The sequence below is a fragment of the Oenanthe melanoleuca genome, chromosome 2, assembly GCF_029582105.1.
Source record: "Oenanthe melanoleuca isolate GR-GAL-2019-014 chromosome 2, OMel1.0, whole genome shotgun sequence".
NCBI classification, from domain to species: Eukaryota; Metazoa; Chordata; class Aves; order Passeriformes; family Muscicapidae; genus Oenanthe; species Oenanthe melanoleuca.
Window position 1 is genome coordinate 25,289,708 of NC_079335.1, and position 22,304 is coordinate 25,312,011.

The 22,304-nt window shown below is 39.9% G+C and overlaps 1 protein-coding gene across 1 annotated transcript; it reads right to left on the reverse strand.

The window, feature by feature from the left end:
- Positions 1-323: 323 nt before the first annotated feature.
- On the reverse strand, positions 324-20,693 carry OSGIN2 (oxidative stress induced growth inhibitor family member 2). The gene is made up of 6 exons (XM_056484658.1): positions 20,273-20,693; positions 17,512-17,666; positions 12,678-12,814; positions 10,932-11,123; positions 10,208-10,299; positions 324-8,221 (listed from the first exon to the last, which is right to left on the reverse strand). Exons 1-6 carry the CDS (start codon positions 20,314-20,316, stop codon positions 7,177-7,179), a joined length of 1,665 nt encoding a protein of 554 aa, XP_056340633.1. The 5' UTR covers positions 20,317-20,693; the 3' UTR covers positions 324-7,176.
- Positions 20,694-22,304: the final 1,611 nt, after the last annotated feature.

Genomic DNA, 22,304 nt, shown 5'->3' on the forward strand with positions numbered 1-22,304 from the left:
CACTGTGCAGCTTGTGCTTTCAACCATTCAGTTTCTTGGAGAGCTGATGTGCTGCCGATTTTCTTTAGAAGGTTTAAAAAAGTTCAGTAAATCAGAGAAGATATCTAAGGTTTCTTTAATCTGCCACACTCAGGGTCTGCAAGTATACCCACCTTTCTGACAAAATTATGCTTTTCACCTTAAAAATACATCTAAGCAGAAACTTCAGATCTTTTTTCTTGCATTTTTTGTGTGTAACAGTTTGAGGATTTGTTTGGGATGCTTTTTTGGTAACATTTATTACCTTTGTTCACACTGCTTACAGGAAGGAGATGCACACAATATATAAACTAAATATACTTTTTATTAGCAAGGCTCTTAACATAGTCTTACATTCAGCAGCTTAGCTGATGAAAACAATTTAAAGCAGATTGAATAACTCTAGGTACTACTAAAACCATGCATAGCTGCTGTATCCCTGCATGAAAACACGTTTAATTTTCAATTTAACTCACACCAGTTTTAGCTGACTTCCCATTTTCTGCGTCAAATGGGGAAGCCACAGGTTTTTCTTTTGGAGAAGACTACCAAGATATTCTCACCGTTGGAGTGTGATTTCTATTTCTGTCCATTCACATCTATAAGTCTGTCCCTTTTTCTCCTACCCTTACTCCCCCATCTTCTCCCAGAATGGTGGCAGTTGTGTGTCAGGGCTAGTCTGTCCTTTGTCTCTGCACCGGTTCCTATGTGTGGAAAGTGTGTTTGCAGTCAGCTTGAGTTCCTCCCTCCAACCACCTCCCCATCAACTTCCTCTGAAATGCTAAGTCCCCTTCCTTGCCTTCATTCCTGATGTGATAGGCTTTATTCCACATTAATTCCTAACTGAGACAGTAGCTGAAGCTTCTACTGTAGACCTACCTCTAACCCACTCACCTGCCTTGCTCCAGTCCATGTTACACAAATGATTTCTCACTCCGTAGTTTTCCTGTCTCTCCCTCTCCCATTAAACTGGAGGGAGTCTTGCACCCTCTTCTCTTGCTCTTTTCCGTTTTCTGAATCAATCCTCAGTCACATTTGGCCACATCTGATTTGAGTTACAAATTCACAAACTGATTTTTGCTTGATTTTCAAGTTCTAGTTGTGTTCAGATTGGTCTGGTATCTTCTTAGAATTCAAGCCAAATGTGCCAAAAAATGAACTCTCTTCCTTACCATTATTGTTCCCTCTTCCTCTTGCAATCTTTGATCACCATCACCACATTCGTGTGACATAATTACAAACGCTACACAGTATCAGATATCCCTGACTAGCGGCTCTCTACCACTTGCTTTAGCGCTCTGCCCGTACTGCTCTGCTGCAGCTTTTACTTCTGGAATCTCGGTCAGTCCTTGGTTTCAGCACAAGATCCAAAACAACACCTTCTCACTCATCCTGAACACTGCAGGTCTCTGAATGCCTTTTCCTCCACAGTTTGATCTTTCATTTGACTTGAGTTCCCTACTTCTCAAAATCAAAATAACTGACTTCTAGGTCACACTATTTTAATTTTGTTGCCTTCAGTCTATAATCAGTTTTCACACAATAAGATAAAATAAGCCTGGCATGCAAACCTCAGGAATATTTATTTTCTAATCAAAAGAGAGGTTTTGCTCACAAGTTGCTTACAGAAAATGTTCTGTATGTGTTTACATTGCTCATCTTAAAAAAAATAATAAAAAAAATAAAAAGTATGATGCAAGCATACTGCAGCAAAAGAGGAGAACAGGCACTGCCACACACAAAGAAATTATATTTACACAGTATCTCCAAGTCCAGGTGCATTGTGTGTGAACAAACATATAGGCAGATTAATATAGTCCTTTATGTAATTTCAAACTGGAATTCCAGCATACAACCAGCATACCAGGTCTAACAGAGAAATGGGCAAGGTCTGAGTACTGACTCAGTAAATTGTGCCAGGGAGATGTAAGGTAGCAGGATCAGTTCTTGAACAATAGCTCACTGTTCACGTAGCAGCTGGTCCTAGCATCCAAACTGATGGACAATATCTGTATATCTAGTTTAAAAACAACCTAAAAATGCCAGGATTCTATAGTATTTTGTGAATACATAGAAACCTAGTTGTTAATTTTCTTTATGCTAGCATTTAAGTTTACAGAAGGTGTCAAGGGGACATACAGTTGTAGGCTGGTAGTTATACATTGCCAGTGATCTCAGAATAAACAGATGGAGGAAGAAGTTGCGAATTAGAGTTACTTAATCTCCAGAACAAGTTGTTTCCTGGTTTTGATGACTGCTGATTACACCTAGATTTTAAGAGTTGGTTTATGATTGAGATTTTTTGGATTATGATTCCAACTATGAAAGTACAAATTTATCAGTTAGAAAATGACCTAACATGCAGATAATATAAATATATAATATAAACTTAAGTTCAAGGTGTACTTGAGCTGAAGTGTTCTAGTGTCCACAAAGACAAAACCATCTCTAAAACAGTGCTTAGATTCACTATAGCTATGAAATAATGCTAGAAATGCTTTTCCTCATGCCCATAATCCTTGCTCTTTGCACAAAATTCATCCTTGACCACACAAGTGTAATTCAAGCTTCAAAAATAAATTAAACTGAAACTCCCAGTGTACCATATTCCCAAAAATACACTCTGTTTCAGAAAAATAGCTGTTTATAATTCCTCACTTCAGGTACACCTAGTGTCACCAAAGCCTTTCTTTTTCTGTCAAAGATGCTTCAATTTCCATTCTTTCTGCTAAGTAAAATCGAGTGTTACAGTTATTTCAAACAAAACAAAACTTTTCTTTCAGGTTGGGCAAGGGAAATTGGGGGAAATACTTGTACGAAAAGCTCTGACATCCATTGAATGCTCCCATCTTGCTCTCACCTAAAATAAGAATCCAAAAATTATGACAGAACATTGTTATTGTAAAGTTCTAATGCACTATCTAAATTAAGATGTAACAGTATGAACCTTTTGCCATTTTTGGTTACCTAACTTACTCAAAATTGAATTATGACTATATGGACAATAATAAAATCAGCTGCCTTTAAGGCATATGTGTGTTACCTCTTTCTGTTTAGAAATGTCTGGGAGCACTGTACAGCCCAGATCCTGCTATTCCATGAAGATACCTGCTTGCTTTTCAGAGGTAGAAAATACAGTAGCAGAGTAACAAAGCCTTATCTCTTGGCACACCACATTGCTGATCTGGATTAGTCAGCACAGACAGTTTCTCATACGTGTTGCATTCTATGTACTTGAGTTAATTCCAGTTACAAATACCCAAATACCAAGGGTGTTGGATGAACAGCTCCCATGCAGAGCTCTTGTCACATACCCAGATCTCCACCAAGGAGGTTGGAACATCCCCAGCCTATTGATGCTGTGCAGAGGCACTTCAGCACCTGTCTGTCTGCACTTCATATGGCACACATTCTTCACAGCTTTCCTCCCATCATTCCTCACTGGCCATCACTTGTCAGCAGCAAAGACTCCCTACAGGTTTGCAAATTTTACTCCCTTTCATCCTCTTTTAAGAGCATTTGGCTTAAAAATGGTCTTTTCTTTCAACTGGGTATGTAGGTCAGGCCTGTCTCAAAGTTAAGGTTTTAGTTTGACTTCCTCCAGCTTTGAGTAAATACTCTGGATTTCTGGCTCTAGCCTTCTTTTCAGTTCTTGAGCTGTGAAAGAAGCTACAGCCACCTCCTTCAACAAAATTAGTATTTTTCATTATACAAACATCACTCTATGAAATTATTAAAAAGAAGTTGCCTACATCCACCAGGCCAGAAGAAAAATGTAAGAATACCCCACCAATTCCCTGAGTGCTGAGGACTAGGGACCTGCAGCTGTGGGATACACTTTGATATCCCTTTCTTAGTTTATAACCACTGTTTCTTTCATACTTCCTTCATGCAGTCACTGGCAAGCCCAGGCTTCCTAGTCCACGACAAAGCACCTTCCTAAGACAGAGAAGAATCCAGTGTTACCACTCTCTCTAGATTCCTTGCAGAAAGGATTCATGTGGTTACTCACTTGGGTGAAACTTAGGCTTACTCCTTTGTGGAAAAAGTTTTAAGCACAATTCAGTCAGAAGAGGCACTGATTGTTAGTAAAATCTAGAAGGAGAAATCTTACTCCCAGTTCAGAATCTGGATACTACTTGAAACACTCTTAGCAATAATTTAACTAGGAGACACATTCACAACATTAAGAACCAAATCCAAATGTAAAAGCTGTTTTTCCACTAGCCTATTAGAAAATACACAGTATGGGTTAACACAGCTTTACAAATTCCATAAATCCAAATTAACTTACTTCATCTAAAAATTATGTTCTTCCTGTCTGCATTTTCCTGATAAATCTTAAGTACTAAGTATCCTTTTAAAATCCATGATGTTTAAAAGTTTATCCTTCACAATGAAACAAGAGCTGAAAGAAACAATCTCCCTTCTGCAAATTATTATATTACACAGGAAATTCAAATGCTTGGGTTTTTTTTTTTAATCTGAGAAACAAGGTATTTCCCCAAAAGACAACTACTCAGTGCCAACACCTAATTCACAATAAATGAAGTGCTGTAGGTAAAGCTATCTTGAGGCAAAGCCCGAAATTTCTATCACCTAGTTCCTCAAAATACTAAACAATAGAGAAACAAATTTCTCTCAAAATCAGAAAGGTGAAAATGAAGAACTCTAGCTACAACTTTAAATCTAGCAATTCCTAGAAGACACAAGATGATCTTTTAGTGAAGCTTTGATTGAAAAAAGTATTTTTATATGTGCTTAATAAACATGATTACAGAGATTCTCTGCCCAACTAGGGGTCTCACATGCAACATTTATCTCGAAAATACTGGCAAGATTGATGAAAAATAAAAGCAGTTAAACCTCAAGGTGCTGTAATATTGCAATGAAAGATACTTGTGTAATAATAGATCAAAGATCTCTGCTACAAAATTGTCCCTATAACACACAGAGATCGTGAGTAGCTGCAGCAGCTGAGGCTAGAAAAGGGCCTAAAGGTTTTTTCCCCCTTTTTGCAAAATAACTGCTAAGTAAATATTTTTTCTGATGGCATTTTAAATGTCTCCTGTGACAAATGAAAAAACAGTAACATGCCATATGTTATATCTGGACATTTATATTGATACAAAACTGCAGGAATTTAATCACAGTGCAGATGTATTCTCAATAACTTAACTGTAATACAAATCTATAATCAAGTATTTAGCACTTATAACAGTTAAAATTATAAGGTATCACAGGTTTAGAATTAGTTTCTATATACATAGTTTCTGCCAGAAAAGGCAAGTTGTAGAATTTCAATTAAAATATGAAGAAAACAAGCCTAGATTTTAGTGGAATTAAAATCAGCTCAATATCAGTATAAAAAAGTACCTTAACTAGTACTGACAATGCATGGCTAAAGCCAACCATGTGGGCAATGCAGAAATTGATAGAAATGCTCCTTTGTTTGTGTTTATGTTGTTAAGTGGCTCTAGAGTAAAATTTATTATTAGTAGTAAATTATTTTGGACTTCCACTGAAAATAGTAATTTTAATCCTTGTGTCCTTTACCTTTTCAACTTTTATGTCAAAAATCTGAGTAACTTACTCAGATGCATAATGACTTGCAGTAGCCACAGAACCATGTAATTCAATAGGCACAGAACACAGGCATTTATTGACTACAGCTATCTACCACTTACGAAAGTTAAGACAGCTGGGAAACCAGCAACCACTCACAAAGCTTAACTTTTTAAAATTTTTTTTAAAATGTTCTAATATGGAGATTTTTAATCATGCAAACAGAATACTTGAAATTAACATGGCATTCTTTAACAAAAAAAACCCAAACAGAAAAAGAACATCTTTTCCATCACATTGGACCTGAATTTAAACATTTGGTAAAAAACCATTTTTGTCTATTCTAAGTTTTGGGAGTTCACTTTCCTAACTTAACCTCACTATGGCAAATAACCTACGACTGTGTTTAAGTAAACTAACTACTGTAAAACCCAGCAAATGAAATCTAGGTCTTACATTATGGAGCAGAAAGATGAAACTTGGATTCAGAGGTAGATACAAGTTAAGTCTTTGTCTTTCATTAGAAGCTTCAAGATTTAAAGGAACTATTGCATGTTTGTTTTGAGATTGGTTTGTTTTTTAGCTGGCTGTAAGATATAAGCCTTCCTTAAGTTTCAAAAACTGCAGGCTAAAATATTTAATTATAATGTGCTGCTCTAGGAAAAAAAGAGAACCAATTTTTGGTCAAATGGGAGATGAGAGTATCTATCACCCCCCCCACCTTCATCAGCCAAGTGATTCCATTCAATCTTCCTGAGCTTGGAAGCAAAAACACCTTAATTCTCTCATGTACCTAATTTTTCAGTAGTACACTAGATATTCATGATATTGACACTGTAGTAAGAGCACTTACATCAGTACTTTATTGTTTATGTTAATGTGTATTCTCAGAAATGTACAGATCACTGTAGGGGAACATCTCATGTTGGTCTTTGTGCACTCACTCAGGTCTAGGCATAGTGTAAAGAAACATTAATGGATTGGGTCAAATCATTAATGACTAAATTGGAATGCTTATTCTTTTATTCCAATTACCAGGATAATTTAAAACCATTGAGGATTACTTCTTGCTTACAGAAGTCCTTCTTACAGTAGAAGCCATTTTACTAAGTGCTCATGCCAAGTATTACTGTGGCAAATAAAATCCTTGTTTCAAGCAGAAGGCTCCATATTTGCTTTGGGACAAAGAATCACTTCATACTAAACAAGGTTTCTGCTTTTAGAAGTTATTTAAATTTCATGGTAAGAGTACTTTTGTCACATTTGACACTTAAATGTAAAGCCACTCTGGCAGGCATTGCCTTTGACAGACAAAGTCTGCTCTTGTAGTTGAGCAAGAGATGACAGACAGGCAGGCCAAGATAAGTTAGTCTCATTTTCTGTTTATCTGGAAGCAATTCCAGTTGAGATCAGTTGAAAAATTTGTATTTTTAAAGAGTCGAGTATCGTAATATCAGCATCCTTTACCAAGCAATACAAGCGCAGGTTACTTGTATACAACAGAAATGTGACTGCTATCAACTTTTGCTGCCAGTGAGTTTTCTGTTAAGACTACATCTGAAATCCTGGATGTGAGAGTTTCTAATGTCTCATTTATGGTACCCCATCACCTCCATCCCCACTTTCAATCAATTCATGTTTCTTCTTTTGTCTTATTGCCAAGCATCGTGCAATGCCGAGTGCGCCTCCTTTTAAAAACCGTACAAAGTTGTCTCCCACCAGAGGCCCTAATGCGAAGAGGTTGGCTTCTTTAGTGCATTCGTAAGTGTATGGATCAATCTCTATAGGATTCCCCTTGCATGTGATGGGCTGATTAGAGTGATGACCTATGCTATGTCCTTGGTCCTTTAAAAAGAAAAGATTTGGGTGAGAACCTATCAGAACTAAGGCTACAGAAAACTTCAAGATTTTCTTCAGTCCGGAGGCACTCTGAAGGACACATTTCATTTCAGGTTTGAAGGAAAGTACATTGTGTTCAGGGAAACTAGTGTAAGCAGAATGTTGATTAGAGTCCACGGTATGAGACTGAGTGCACATCATATGATAGACCTTATGGTATTCAGGGTAAAGCTTTTTAGGTAACTGTTTGAAAATTAGGCTTGTATCGGTAACTCTTCTACGAAACACATGGACTACTGGGATGTTGTTGTTATAGGCACATAGCACTGCATCAGCTGCTGTTAGTCCAGCACCCACAATCAACACAGGGTCTGCCTTCCCACGTAACTTTCCTTTGCTGATTGCAGCTCCGAAGTCAGACATGGAATGGAGGACAAAAGGAAAGTCTTCTCCCTCTACTTGCAGTCGGCCAGGAGAATCAAAGGTTCCAGTTGCAAGAGCCACATTCTCAGCAAAGAGGCAGAAGGGCACATGAGAACCATCTGTTGCTCGCTGATATCCTCTGACTTCCCAGTTTCTCTTAATAAGTGATTTCTGTCCATCTTCCATTTCCAACTGCTGTGTTGAAATATCTTCAACTTGGTCACTTCTATCTTCATCATCCTTTTCTCGGTAAAGCCTGGACACTGATGTTATGTAAACATTGTCTCTGAAATTCTTTTGGAGGCCCATGACTTTAACATAGTGTTTATAATAACAAGCTATTTCTTCTGGCATTACTCGATCACTCTTTATATTTCTGAAAGAAAATTGAATGGTTCCAGTTAATAAATAGACCTTATTGGTAATTTAAATATCAGAAATGATATTTATATATGTAATGAAATATATATGACAGGTCAAAATTATGAGGACTCAATCTGCTCAGTGTAAATGGCACTGGGTTCAGCATCTTTAAAAGCATTTGATTTATATGTTCTCTTGTTTCCTGATACACAAGACCAGCTAACTTTTTAAACATAGTTTTAAGTCTTTATACAATGTAAATTGCTATGGTGATTAACAAATTAGGTTAAAAGCTCTGGTGTATCACAGCAGCTCGGGAAGTTTTTACAAAGTTTAACATCACAACTATCAACAATACAGTCTTGGCTAAAATTGTACCCAGTGAGAACACAATTACTTACTATCTAATTAATTAAATGTCATAGCTAAGTGCTAAATTTGAAACTCTAGGTTCAATATGTTACTGGAACTAAGTATTCATTATACTTTACAGAAGACCTCTCCCTTGGGTACAGTTAAGTTCAGGAAGTATCAAATGAAGTAGTTCCATATCACAAGAATGAGCAAAGCAAACATGAAACAGAGTGTTAATGCAACAATGTAAACAGGATTGTGAGGTTCAAGTGTTCAATAAAAAACATTTTTGCACTGCAACCCTGCTATTACATCTGTGCTTTTCTTGTGATTATTGCAGTCTCATTTATAAGAAAAATAGCTGACAGTGTAATTATTTGGAACAGTTGCATGAATTTTGCTGTTTCTTTAGAAGTAAGCTCTACCTACTGCAAGAAGGCAAAACAAACTGCAGTGAACATAAGGATTGCCACTAAATTACACTTAAAATTATATTTACAAGTAATCAAGCTAATAATTTTCTTAGACTAACAAGATAATAGCACATGTTCTTTTAAATGCTCAGGTTACTACTCTGAAAATCCTCATGAGATATTTATTGAAAGAGAATAATGTGACAGTGTTACACCTCTTGCAAGGAAACTTAGGAAATGGTTCTATGTAACTAGAATTTTACATTATCATCAATCATTTTAAATAAGCTTGTTTAATTGTAGTGTAACAGGTCAGCATTTCTGGTTTTAGCATTGTTGAAAACTATAATACATAGCTTCAGATAATAAGCAGCTTATGGGATTTCAGTTAATAAGGAGGCAAGATTGCTGTGGTTATCTAAGAAAAGGATTAAAGAACAAGGCCTCAGTTTCCTCACTTCAAGGGCTGTCCTGGAATCAATAACACTCTGCCCTTAAAGACATATGCTCAAGTAACTCTACTTCTTCTTTTCCCATACATAGTACAAAACTGACTTCCTTTAATTTTGCTAGCAAAAAGTAAAAAAAAATTAAAATTTTAGAAAAAGCTCATGTAGAATATTCCTAGGTTCATCTGCTGACACAGACCTTTATAAACTAAAGCAAAACCAGTAAGCTTGCACAAGAGTAACTTTTCTCCTGAAGTTTTTTCAAAAAACTGATTGCTACAAATTAACACTGAAATACTGAATTATTCTCTTAAAATTAAAATTCATAGATTTCAGATGCTGCAGCTTTGTCTCTAAAAGCAAATGCTGAAATATACAACTTCCTGAATTGCAAGAAAGCTGGTGTACGCAGCAACTTCAGCTGTATTGGTGTTGAAAGAGGAACTTGCAATACTTCCTTCAGTGGATTTGAAATTCCTTCCTCCACCTTCCCTCACCTCTGATCAGAACTGCTTTCAGTAAGTGCCTCTTTCTGAAATGCTGCTGGAACACACCACTGCCTGTACATTTGCCCCCAGTGAACTCAGGAGCAATTGTTCTGCCTGACCATCGTCCAGTTTTTTTCCATCAGAGTACACACAGCAGAAGAATTTCCAGTGCCATTAGGCAATTTAATAAACTAAACAAGAAGCCCTCTTGTGAATGGTGAAGTTTGAATATTTTCCAGTTATCTAGATTTTTATAGTAACTAGGATTCTCAAATAGATTCTGCAGTATCTTTACCTGCGTTTGCTAGCTGCCCATTCCTTAAAGCTGAGGCCAGGCAATTCCATCCAGTCTCCAAAACTGATGGTTAGCATAGAGCCCTCCATGGACTGTGGAGAAAACATGGAGATGCATCATCAGACATATTTCAAATTCATGTAAAAAGCAGTGAAGCTCTTCTCATTGTACTCATTTGGAGCAACAAAGTACCAGAACACAACATAAAACCAGGACATTACATGAAGAACTGAAGAACTGTTTCTGTGTTACACTTAGATAATAGGCAATCACATGAGCTAATAAAAGAGAAGGTGAAGAGAGAGCACATGGAAGGGAAACTAAAAGCAAGTTATTTCAAATACTAAAGAGGAAGAAAAACATGTGAAAGCAGCATCATATAAAGACATCAAGATTTAAGATTTAGTATAAAAGCACCTGGAAACAATGCAGACAAGAAAAAAAAAAAGTTTTAGAAAGTATTCTTCATTATAATTCATTAACTGTAAATTAACAAAAAACCTTGTAATATCAGACAGCACACATGGTCCCAAACACCCAAGAGTAAAGGGCAGCTTCTTTCCTCCTTTCTCATATCCCCCACTTACTTGGGCTTTGGTAATGAGCAGATGAAACTGCACCTGGCACTACCATCTGAAACCGCCCTAGAGTAAGGCAGTAATAAAAATCCCAAAACACAAGAGTTATCAAGTTACTCTAGGAGCAAGACGAAATTTTTACTCACATGCCAAGCCCCACCAGGTGGTCCTTTTCCAAGCACTATGTGGGGAATGTAATTGTGTTGTTCTAACTTCCAGTGCAGAACAGGTGGGTAGTCATAACCAAAGTCAGCGTCAGGATGAAGCAATGTATCAAAAAGCACTGCAACTGGGTTTGAGGAGCGTCCTTCCAGGCCTTCTGACAGGTACTCCAGATCCTGAAGGATGACAAGTTTTAAACTTTTAACGTTCATCTTGCTGCTCTGATGTACAGAAGTTGAATTGCAACAGAAAACACAATAAATTCAAGTTGCATTTTAGGTAAAGGTATTTAATGTAGACATTGAATCAAAACACTTTTCAGAAATAACTGCTATGTTTCAGCTCTTTGTAACTCTGAATAATACATTTCACTCATTTAAAAATTACATGTCAATTACAACAGTAATTCTGGGGCAAAACAGTATTTGATATTCATCGTAGAACAAAGAAATATGTGGACAAATAGTCAGAGATCAGAGCAACTTAGTAACATCTATATTTATAGACTACAGATTGCTTTTAACGAAGAACTGCTAATATTTCTAGGAGCCCAATTTTGACATAGCAAAATTGCAATCTAAAAACACTAAGCTTTAAATAACAAATAGAAAAGGCTCTTTTGACATCTCTTAGCTGCAGTTAATGCTGAGAAAAATTTACAGAACTTTGTAAAGTTCACATTTCAGCATATTTTAATCAGTCTTCTTCTAAAAATTGCAATAATTGCAAAAATTATGCAATAGCAAATATCTGAAGAGAAAATAGAGATTTGAAGGATGAACTGGACATAAACCAAATTTTTGCTGACTAAGTACACCTTGGCTTCCTAATTAGGCAAAATAGCAGGGGGTCAGGAGATGATGATGTTACATGAAACACCTGTAACCAAAACTTAGGCAACTTACTCTCCTGCAAAAGAAAAAGACCTTGAGACTTAGGGTAAACATTACATGCAAATAGCACAGCACTGAAAGAAAAACACCCTCCAAAATCCAAAGCCAAACAAACTCCTCCTTACCTCCTACAAACATAAATTCATGTTTGTATTTCAAATAAATTAGTCACAAAGGCAATACAGTGATAACATTGTCAATAATCTATCATGAGTACAGTGAGGTGAGTGGGAAACAGTGTTAAGGCAAACCAAGGGACAAGTAGAAAGAAAAATGCTAGAGAAGATATAACTAATCAAATCAGACAGAAATTTTGGATGCATATAGGGATAACAACTACAGCACAAGAGCAACTGTCAATACAACACAAACACTGAAGGATGCATACTGTTCCAAAAAGAAAAATGGATTGTGTTTATAGAGGCTATATGTCCCCAATATAACTAAAAATCAAATATTAGTAAGAACTGTAGTATTTAAGAATATTTAAACTTGAACTATGTATACTTTGTATACTTTAGTAGCACATGTTCCTTGCTAATAGTGCCCAAATATCCCAGGACATGACAACTGTAATTCCTGCATCAGCCACTGACCAAGTCATGCTTTAGACGCTCCTGGCAAGTAGTAAGAATATAAAAGAGAGCAGACTGTAAAGCCAAAAAATACCAGAAACTAAAAGCCTTCAAGAACCACAAACAACACTACATGGCCCAGGTTTGGATCTAACCATCATGAGTTGATTCTACTTAAAATAATAGAACAACAAAGTAACTTATTAATGCACTAAAGCTTGCATTAGGAAAAGAGCTAGACAAGATGGCAACCAAAGCTTACTTGATCAACAATGGAAAGATGTCGAGCTTCTTCTAATTTTGTATGTAGGATGGGGTTTGGGTGTATAGCTTCAGGAGACAAATATGGCCTGTATCCAGAGAGCAGGTAAGAAAGGCAAATTCCTGAAGGTCCATTTCCTATTAAAGAAAAAATTTACTGCTTTAGTAAAAATGTTTATAATCTACAGTTTGTTAATCACTAAATATACAGCAACAAAATAGTACTGAAGTAGTATCATGCCAGACTGTCCTGATTCAAAGCAGTTTATAAACTTTGCAGTAAAACAGAACTTTTTATAGGACCATCCTTCAAATAAACAGAGTGAAACTTTTTGCCAGTTAAAGAAAAATGTGTGACTTTTACATCAGGAAGCAAAATGCATATAAAGAAGTTCCCTAATTTAGCATGTCAAATTAACTACTCTTCTGTTAATGGTCTGCCTGTCAGTCACAGTGATAGCTGAATATTATTGCTATCTTACAACTTTGCATTCCCATAGGCACTGTACAACACAGAACAGAAAGACAATCTGGATTATATAGTCTTCAGGTCTGTTCATAAAATAAAGGGAAGAAAGAGACAAGCAGAAAGCTTAAGACTGAAAGTCAAATGAGAAGTTACAGACACAGAAAAACAACATAAAAGCTAAGTGAACTCAGACCTCCCGCAGGTAAGTGGCAAAGCACAAAAAACTCATGTAAGAACACATTCATTGTTCAGGAATAGTATCGAGTCAAACACTTTTACCAGCTTTGTAGCATTTTCAATGTGTATACATGTATTGCTGTAATTTTAATAGACACTTATTTTTAAAATGTTATTAAAGGTATGAGATAGATGGGACCAAAACATTACATAAGGTAAACATTTCTATTTATTTGACTAGTATTAAACAAAGTAGGGGACCATATTTATCACATGCAAATACAGAAGTAACATTCATGTTGCCAAGTCAGACATCAAAAGTTATGGAAAGCTAAATGAGAAAAGTATGTGCTATGATACAAAATTTAAATATGTGGCTATGTATTTTCATTTCTATAGTTCCTCTTACTCATTAACTAAATGAAAAGCACAGTGTTGTCCTAATGAGCCCCTTGTCAGTACTTTGTCTTTGTTTGCACATATGGTATTTAGCACACACTATGCAAATTCTGTGTTTAAGTTACTAAGTTATTCATACTTTATTATAGCAGGCATTGTTGGATGTTTGCTTTTACTTCTAATCATTTAATCTCTTGATATCAAGAGTTCACTTTTACTCATTTACTTTCCCCATCACCTCTGCACACACTATTTTCATCACCTGTTAACAATCCCGCTTCCCCAACACCTTTCTCTTCTTTCTTTTCTGATTCCTCAGTCCTAAATGCCCCCATTACTTCCCTGAGGCCCTGTTCATTCCCTATCTCTTCATACATTGGATCTCTTTTTCCCCTTTCACCAGGCTATACTCATCTGGTCTCCAGTGGCAGAATATCCTATACTTTATTACAGTGCTGTGCACATAGATTGGTCACAGCCATAGGCTACAAGAAAATCATCTAAAGAATTTAAAGACAGTGAAAAAGTTCTTCCTTACTCTCATGATGTTCTGCGGTCCCACAAACAGATCAACATAAGATAGCTGGATATGCTTCAGTACAGGAATTTAAAGCTAAAAGAAGATGCAAGCCCCTCCTGTCATCCATTTGCCATGAGGTAGATGAGAGAGAACTGTTGCAATACAGAGAAACTATCCATAACAAAATCAAATGAAATTATGAAAACACTTTAATCATATCAGTTCACAAGCATTTCCATGGCGGAGTAAATTCTTAACTGTTTTTAGAATTGTAACTTGAATTCAGCAAAGAATTTTTTTATCTTTGTACAATTTTTACAATTTTTTTAAATCTTTTTACAATAAATAGCTTTATTTCCTGCTGGGGTATAAACAAAGCTTGTCCACAATGGAAAGAGGAAAATGTGTGGCCATAGCCAAGGATGCCATGGGAAAGATCATTCCTACTGGATAAGGCTGAAAGCACTAAATGGGTAACAAATGTTGCCCAAACAAAGACTGGCAAGGGCCAAGGAGATTACTGAAAATAGGATGGATGGGTTATGTCTAGGGTTCAAAGGGATTACTTCATAAGGATCCATCCTCACACCACTGCCAACTTTATCCAGCCTCACCTCTCTCTGAATGGAAATTTGTTGAGGTGAAGTCCAGCAGTGTGCCCAGGTAGCCAAGAAGACCAACAGCATCCTGGCCTTTATCAGTAATAACAGCGTGGCCAGCAGGAGCAGGGAGGTCATTCTTCCCTTATACTCTGCACTGGTGAGGCCACACCGTGAGTGCTGTGTCCAGTTCTGGGCCACTCAGTTCAGGAAGGACATTGAGATGCTTGAGCACGTCCAGAGAAGGCAACAAGGCTGGTGAGGGGCTTGGAACACAAGGCCTGTGAGGAATGGCTGAGGGAGCTGGGGCTGCCTGGAAATAAGGAGACTCAAAGGTGACCTTATCACTCTCTACAACTCCCTGAAACCTAGTTGTAATCAGGTGGGGGCTGGTCTCTTTCCCCAGGCAGCAGCTGACAGAACGAGAGGACAGGGTCTAAAGCTGCGCCAGGGGAAATATAGGTTGGATATCAGGAAAAAGTTTTTCACTGAAAGAATAATAAAGTACTGGAATGGTCAGCCTAGGGAGTTGGTTGAGTCACCATCCCTGGATGTGTTTAGAAAAAGACTGGATGTGGCATTGGTGCCATGGTTTAGTTGAGGTGTTAATGCATGGGTTGGACTCGATGATCTTGAAGGTCTCTTCCAACCCAGTTATTCTGTGATTCGGTGATATTAAGGTGAATTACTATCACTGAGCTCCCTGAACCTTTCTGAGAGAATCATCCAGAGAGCTGATCCAAACCCAGTTCCTATTCTTTAAGCAGACTGAATCCAAGGGAAAGAAAATCCCTGGAGGATACGCTGTCAAGAACACACAGGATGAAGATTCAGCAGCAAGGTCTGCAATCAGACTTGCTATGACTTTCTCAGAAAATTCTTGGGAAAAATAAAAAAAATCTTTTTGAAATGAAAAATTAATACCCATGGGGTTTGTTTTTTATTTACACAAAGTGCCCCCAATAAGACCTCTGACTGCAAGTAGGAGATACTACTATTACACAAACTTTAGTTGTACAATCAGTATAATCAAAACCCCCATGGCCCTATTAATTTAAGAAGTGAAGTTTGAATATCAGCAAAATCTTCTCTTGAAGAAGTACAAACATCTTTACATTATGTGTCTAAATTTAAAGCAAATATTCAGTTTCAAGTATCATAACAGCTTTGTTATTTGGATAAGAAGTGACAACATTCTACATAGCAATGATCAAAACTAGTGCAGAAGATGAAAATGTTTAGCACAGAACACACTCTAAACTTAAGAGCTTCAGCATGAAATTGCTCAGCCCTGATGGAATGTATCTGTTTCTTCCCAACACAGGTACTACACAGAAGTTACCAAACCAGTAGAATGTGTGTTCATACTGGGGGGGGGGGGGGGGGGGGGCGGGGCAAAGGGGATGACAACTATTTTCATACTCCTCTACTACATTATCAAATCATTTTAGATCCCTTCAAAGACTCTTCAGTGATAATAGTCTGTCAATGGAGAAGATCAGATTGCAAGGTGTCTCAAACATATCTGTGAAGCATTTGGATGATGGAGAAATGGTTAAGGCAGCTGTGTTTGGTGTCACTACCTAGAAAGGTTCTCTACACAAAGTAAGTACTGAGCACAGGTATTTGCAAAACTAAACAGTGCAAACTGAGTCATAAACCATATGAAAAACCTATACTAAGGCTGACAAAATGCCAGGACATTTTCCTCTTCAACTGTGAGGCAGAACTCATCAAGTGATTCACGTCTGTCACATACACGTAAGTCTGCTACACAAGCACTATTTTAAACTATCATAAAGAGAGCTTTGAGAACAGCACACCAAAGTTGCGGAGACACTGTGAACACAATTACATTGCAACATCAATCTCCTAAATCTCTGCTTGCTTGCAGGTAGGTACTTGCTCTAGTCCCAACAGCTTTGGACTAGATTATTGAAAACCTTCTTCACTTCGAATCTTTTCTTTATCCCTCCATGAAGTCATGGCAATAATGAGCTGGTGACCAGCTGTTGAAAAACCTTGGCCCAATAAACACTATGCTGGTACTCTCAATTAAGTTGTGTACCTATGGAGCTTCCTCCCTCTGTTATCCTGCCATTTTACAAGTACAAGCCCTTAAGTGCTCAATCTAGACTATAATTTATTATTTTAAACTAGCCAAATTGGATTTATTTTGAAAAAGATGGGTGAATATTTAGACATTAGTGATGGATGCAACAGAGAAAAAGGCAATTAATGAGAGGCTAGCAGCTAACCAACATGGAACACTTTACATTATGCTTTTCACTCTCCCACATGACCCCACAGATTTCTACTGGTGTGCCATCGACAACCTCCGTGCATACAAAAATAGACATATCACATTAATCAAACCCTATGTTATCAACACTAGAATCAATACAGTTCTCCCACATCTGCTGCCAAATAACACAGCTCATTTTTCCAAAGCACAATTTGAATTCAAATATATTCCAACAAGTAACATAACATAACATAACATAACATAACATAACATAACATAACATAACATAACATAACATAACATAACATAACATCTTCACTGTAAGGGTCCTAAGCATTAGTTATTTAATGATTAATTATTCCATGCAGCAGGTCTATAAAGACAATGGCAGTGACAGTGAATCTTTAAAAAAGTGAAAAAACTCACCTATTATTACTACAGGCAGAGTAAGAAGGGAGTCCCCAGGCAGAACAGTTTCTTCAATTAAAGGCATTCTTTTAATCTTCCTCCCAAGGCTCTCACCAAAGTACTGAACAAAAGAATTCAAAAGCTGTCCTTCGGTTTCAGTGCCGCTGTAAGTTCTAATTAAGAAGGACAGATGGGAGAAAACTAAAATGAAACAGTGAACTGTTGTCAGAACAGTCTCTTCAAAAACAGTCACTTTTGATGTTTTACTTTATGAGATACAAAACTGGCAAAACCGAGACCAAAACAGATACGTTTTATCCAATCTACACAATTTTACTCTTCAGCACAGCTTTTCTAACAGAAGATTTTTAAAAGTTCTCCTAGTAAGTCTACAGTAGGATAACAAAAAGGCACAGATGGCTCTGCAGAAGTGCAGATTTCTAATCTCAGTTTATACAAAGCCGAAGTATAACCACAAGCATTATTTTGATCCCACACACAGTAGAACTCATTCCTCATTATCCTTATCAAGTGAGGAGATACACACTGCCTAGCCAATTAACAACATTAAGGCCAGACAAAGCCTGAAGAAGCAGCTAAGGTACAACAGCAGCATTCTTATCCCTTCCTGCTGGCTGAGCAGCACACAGGACTTCACCTCACAAATTTCCATCCAGAGGGAAATGAGGCTGGTTAAAGTTGGCAGTGGTGTGAGGATGGATCCTTGTGATCTCTTTAAGCCCTAGATATAACCCATCCCATCACTGTTAAAAGTTTTAACAGAAGGAATTGCCATGTAGTCAGGTCAGCTCCTGCACAGCAGACTACTTTTACCACCAGCCATTTTCTGAGATTTCTCAGTTCTTTCTCTGAAAAATACACTTAAGTTTCTCTTGTAACTCTTCACTATCTAGATGTCCTTCTACAATACAAAGACTTGTCTTATAATGTTTTCTGTTAAATTATTTAGGAGTCCTTTCTGAAACCTTTGCAGATCATTGAATAAGCACACAAACTATCAGTCTAGCTAGAAAGGCAGTCAAGTAAAAAATAGTCCGTTACTGCAGTTACTTGTCAAATCTTTTGTAAAATAAGGACAACCAATTTTTAATTTAAAATACCCCTATTAACAGGGGAATTTTTAAAAGAAAAATTTCTAGAACTTTTTCTCTTTATAAACATGGTTAATTATCAATAATAAATAAAAGCACTCATCTATTTCTGAAGACTTTGCGTATCTTAAAGCTATTCTAGCATTTCAGCAATTATTTTCTACATAGGATGAAAACTGTAATGATCCAATTCCCTGGGCTTTCAAGAAGGCACACACACTACATACTGCCTCAACTCCCACAGCACTCAAGATTCGGTTTCAAAACCCTTTCCTCTACGGGGAAGTCTGAAGTAAATTGGAGACAGAGCTGTGCAGTAACAACAGCAGGAGCACACTTTGTAACACATATCTCTGAAGGCATTGTTAAAAAGGGTGGGGAGCTATTCTGAGGTTGCATTTATTTTGGAAAATACTTGATATCACTACTCCCTGCAGTACAACAGAAAAAAAAAAAGCAAATTACTCGCTTACTGTTTGATTACAGCTGCGCATTAGCTCTTGCAGACACTTAACATCCAAACAGCATGAGTTAGATGAAGACAGGGAGTCAGAGAGGGGCTATCTAATTATCATACTGATTTTTTCAGCTCTGCGTTTAGAAAGGAGCAGGTAGACTGTGCAGTTTCTTGTTCTTTGCATAGGAACACCTACATACAAAATGCAGTGCATATGAAGAACTGGTGTCAGCAGCATGTTCCTTCTTTGCAAGAACATCATACTGGAACCCAGTAGGATCTGAAGTTATGGGCCACCACCTTCCTAACCTCTGAACAACACTGAAAGCCACCAAGTACAAGCAGCTTTAATCCTGATAAAACTCACGGTAGCCAGCTTTGCAGTGGTGGGGACTTGGCACAATTACCTATGGCTCTAGTCCTGCAGACATGCAAGTGGGCACAAGATGAGTCAGTTCCAACACTAGTGTCTAATTTATCTTATACTGGTCACTCAACCTGGGGAATTACATTCTATCAATGGTCCACATTCTAAACACGTACAGACATGTGCATGCACAGTTTTGCTTAAAAAACCCATTAAGAGAAAAAAACACGACATACACATAACAGTTTTCCTTCCATTTGAAAAAGATAGTAATAATAATAATTATAATAATAATAATAATAGTTTGATAACAACTCATAATTTGCTGCAGATTATTAAAATAAATGGTGCTTTTTCTAGGTAGCCGTTTTGAAAGATGCTAGAATACACTGCGTTTCAGGAAAAAAAAAAAAAAAAAAAAAAAAAGGAAGAAAGAAACGGACTGTGGTGGGCGGTTAACAGAAAACTCGTTACATAAAAGGAATCTGAATTTGGTCTCAAGCTGACACTTCGAGAAGAGAATTTACCACGGCCAGACTGTTGGATTTCGCTCAGGCAAACGGGCGGAGCGGTGCCCTCGGGGCCGGCATCCCGGGCGGTGCAGCGCCGCGCACCCCGGAGCGACACGGAGCATCAGCGGGCGCGGGCTGCCCCCGGCCCGCTGCGCCTCGGCGCTGCCCAAGGTCACGGCGCGCCCGCCCGGGCCCCGCCGCCGCCATCCCTCCCCGGCGGGGCCGTGCGGGGCCGGGCAGCGCCGCGCTCGCCGCCGCAGCCCCGCGGAGGCCGCGGCCCCGCCGGTGTCCCCGTGCTGCCCGCATCGCCCCCAGCCCGCCGCCGCCTCACCTGAAGTGATCGGCCAGGGAGCAGCGGCAGCACCACACGGGCATGGGGAGCGCCGGCGGGACCCAGCGATGAGGCTGCGGGGGGACACCGCACGCTGCCTCCCGCTCCTCCTCCTGCCGCCGCCACAGTGGGGCCCGCGCAGCGCGGTCCCTCCTCCTCGCTCACATGCGGCAGAGGGTCACACGGGGAGGAGGAGCCGCCGCCAGCACCGGCTGGGAGGAGGGACGAGCGGAGTGAGCAGCGACGAGGAGAGGAGAGAAGCGGAGGGGAGCGGGAGGAGGTGCGGCTGCCTGCTGTCGGCGCTGCCGCGGCGCCGCGGGCCCGCGGCCCCGCTCCCGCAGGAGGATGCGGGGCTGCGCCGCCTCCCCGGGGAGGGCGGGGAGCCCGGCCCGGCTCGGCCCGGCTCGGCTCGGCCCAACCCGACCCGGCACGGGCGCGGGGCTCGTGAGACGGCGGCGCAGGGGCGCGAGGCAGCTGCTAACGGCGGCTCGTGAGGGGCTGCAGGGCCTGAGGGGGCTCACACCGGGCTGAGAGGGCTCACACCGGGCTGAGGGGGCTCACACCGGGCTGTCATTCCTGAGGGAGCTCACACCGGGCTGTCATTCCTGTGGGGGCTCACACCGGGCTGTCATTCCTGAGGGAGCTCACACCGGGCTGAGGGAGCTCACACCGGGCTGTCATTCCTGAGGGGGCTCACACCGGGCTGAGGGAGCTCACACCGGGCTGAGGGAGCTCACACCGGGCTGAGGGGGCTCACACCGGGCTGAGGGGGCTCACACCGGGCTGTCATTCCTGAGGGGGCTCACATCGGGCTGAGGGGGCTCACACCGGGCTGAGGGGCCTGAGGGGGCTCACACCGGGCTGTCATTCCTGAGGGAGCTCACACCGGGCTGTCATTCCTGAGGGAGCTCACACCGGGCTGAGGGGGCTCACACCGGGCTGAGGGGCCTGAGGGGGCTCACACCGGGCTGTCATTCCTGAGGGAGCTCACACCGGGCTGTCATTCCTGAGGGAGCTCACACCGGGCTGAGGGGCTCACACCGGGCTGTCATTCCTGAGGGGGCTCACACCGGGCTGAGGGGGCTCACACCGGGCTGAGGGGGCTCACACCGGGCTGTCATTCCTGTGGGGACTCACACCGGGCTGAGGGGCTCACACCGGGCTGCTCCCGGCCCTCAGGGCCCTGCTGCGCCCCATCGGGTTTCTCGTGTGACGCACATGAAGAAATTGACGGAAATAAGTCGATTAAAGATTTTTCGGCGCATTTTTATTGGTTAAGAGCCACCTATTCGGGAGCAATGCTTCATATATGATCAGCTGGCTGCTTTGAATTGTGTCTTGTCATAATTATTTTGCATGAGTGCTTATTTGCGGAGAAAGCATTCCTTCCCTAGTCACACCTGCCTCAGTGACTCTGGTTGGTGGGACCTCAGGAGGTCATCCAGTCCAACCCCCTGCCCAGGCACGACCACCCTGCCCAAAACCAAGGCCAGGTGAGTTTTGAGTGTCTCCAAGGATGGAGAATTCATGCCCTCCCTGAACAACCTGCTCAGGTGTTTGACCACTCTGACCATGAAAACATGTTTCCTTACGTTCACGTGGATTTTCTTGTCTTAGTTTGTGCCCATTGACTCTCATCCTTTCCCAGGGAACCACTGAGTTCCCTCCCATCTTCTTTATCCCCTCCCATCAGGTATTTATGGATCAAGGATCCTTCCAACCCTTCTCTTCCACAGGCTGAACAGTTCAGCTTTCTAAGCCTCTGCTCATAGTCAGTCTGCTATCTGAGACACCCATGTCTTACACTGCTTTTCTCTGTTAAAGTCTACAAAACAATAAGAGTGAATGCTAATAAATCTATGACTATTTATTAAACAATTACAGCCTTCTGCACAGAGTTAAACTTGACAATTAGAAAGGTCTTCATTGTGTATCTGTTCTATAAATCCACAATACCAAGATCTTACAAAGCTGTGGAGATGCTGTGTCAGAAGCAGCTGTTGGTAGCTGATAGTCCAGTTCACCTCAAGGC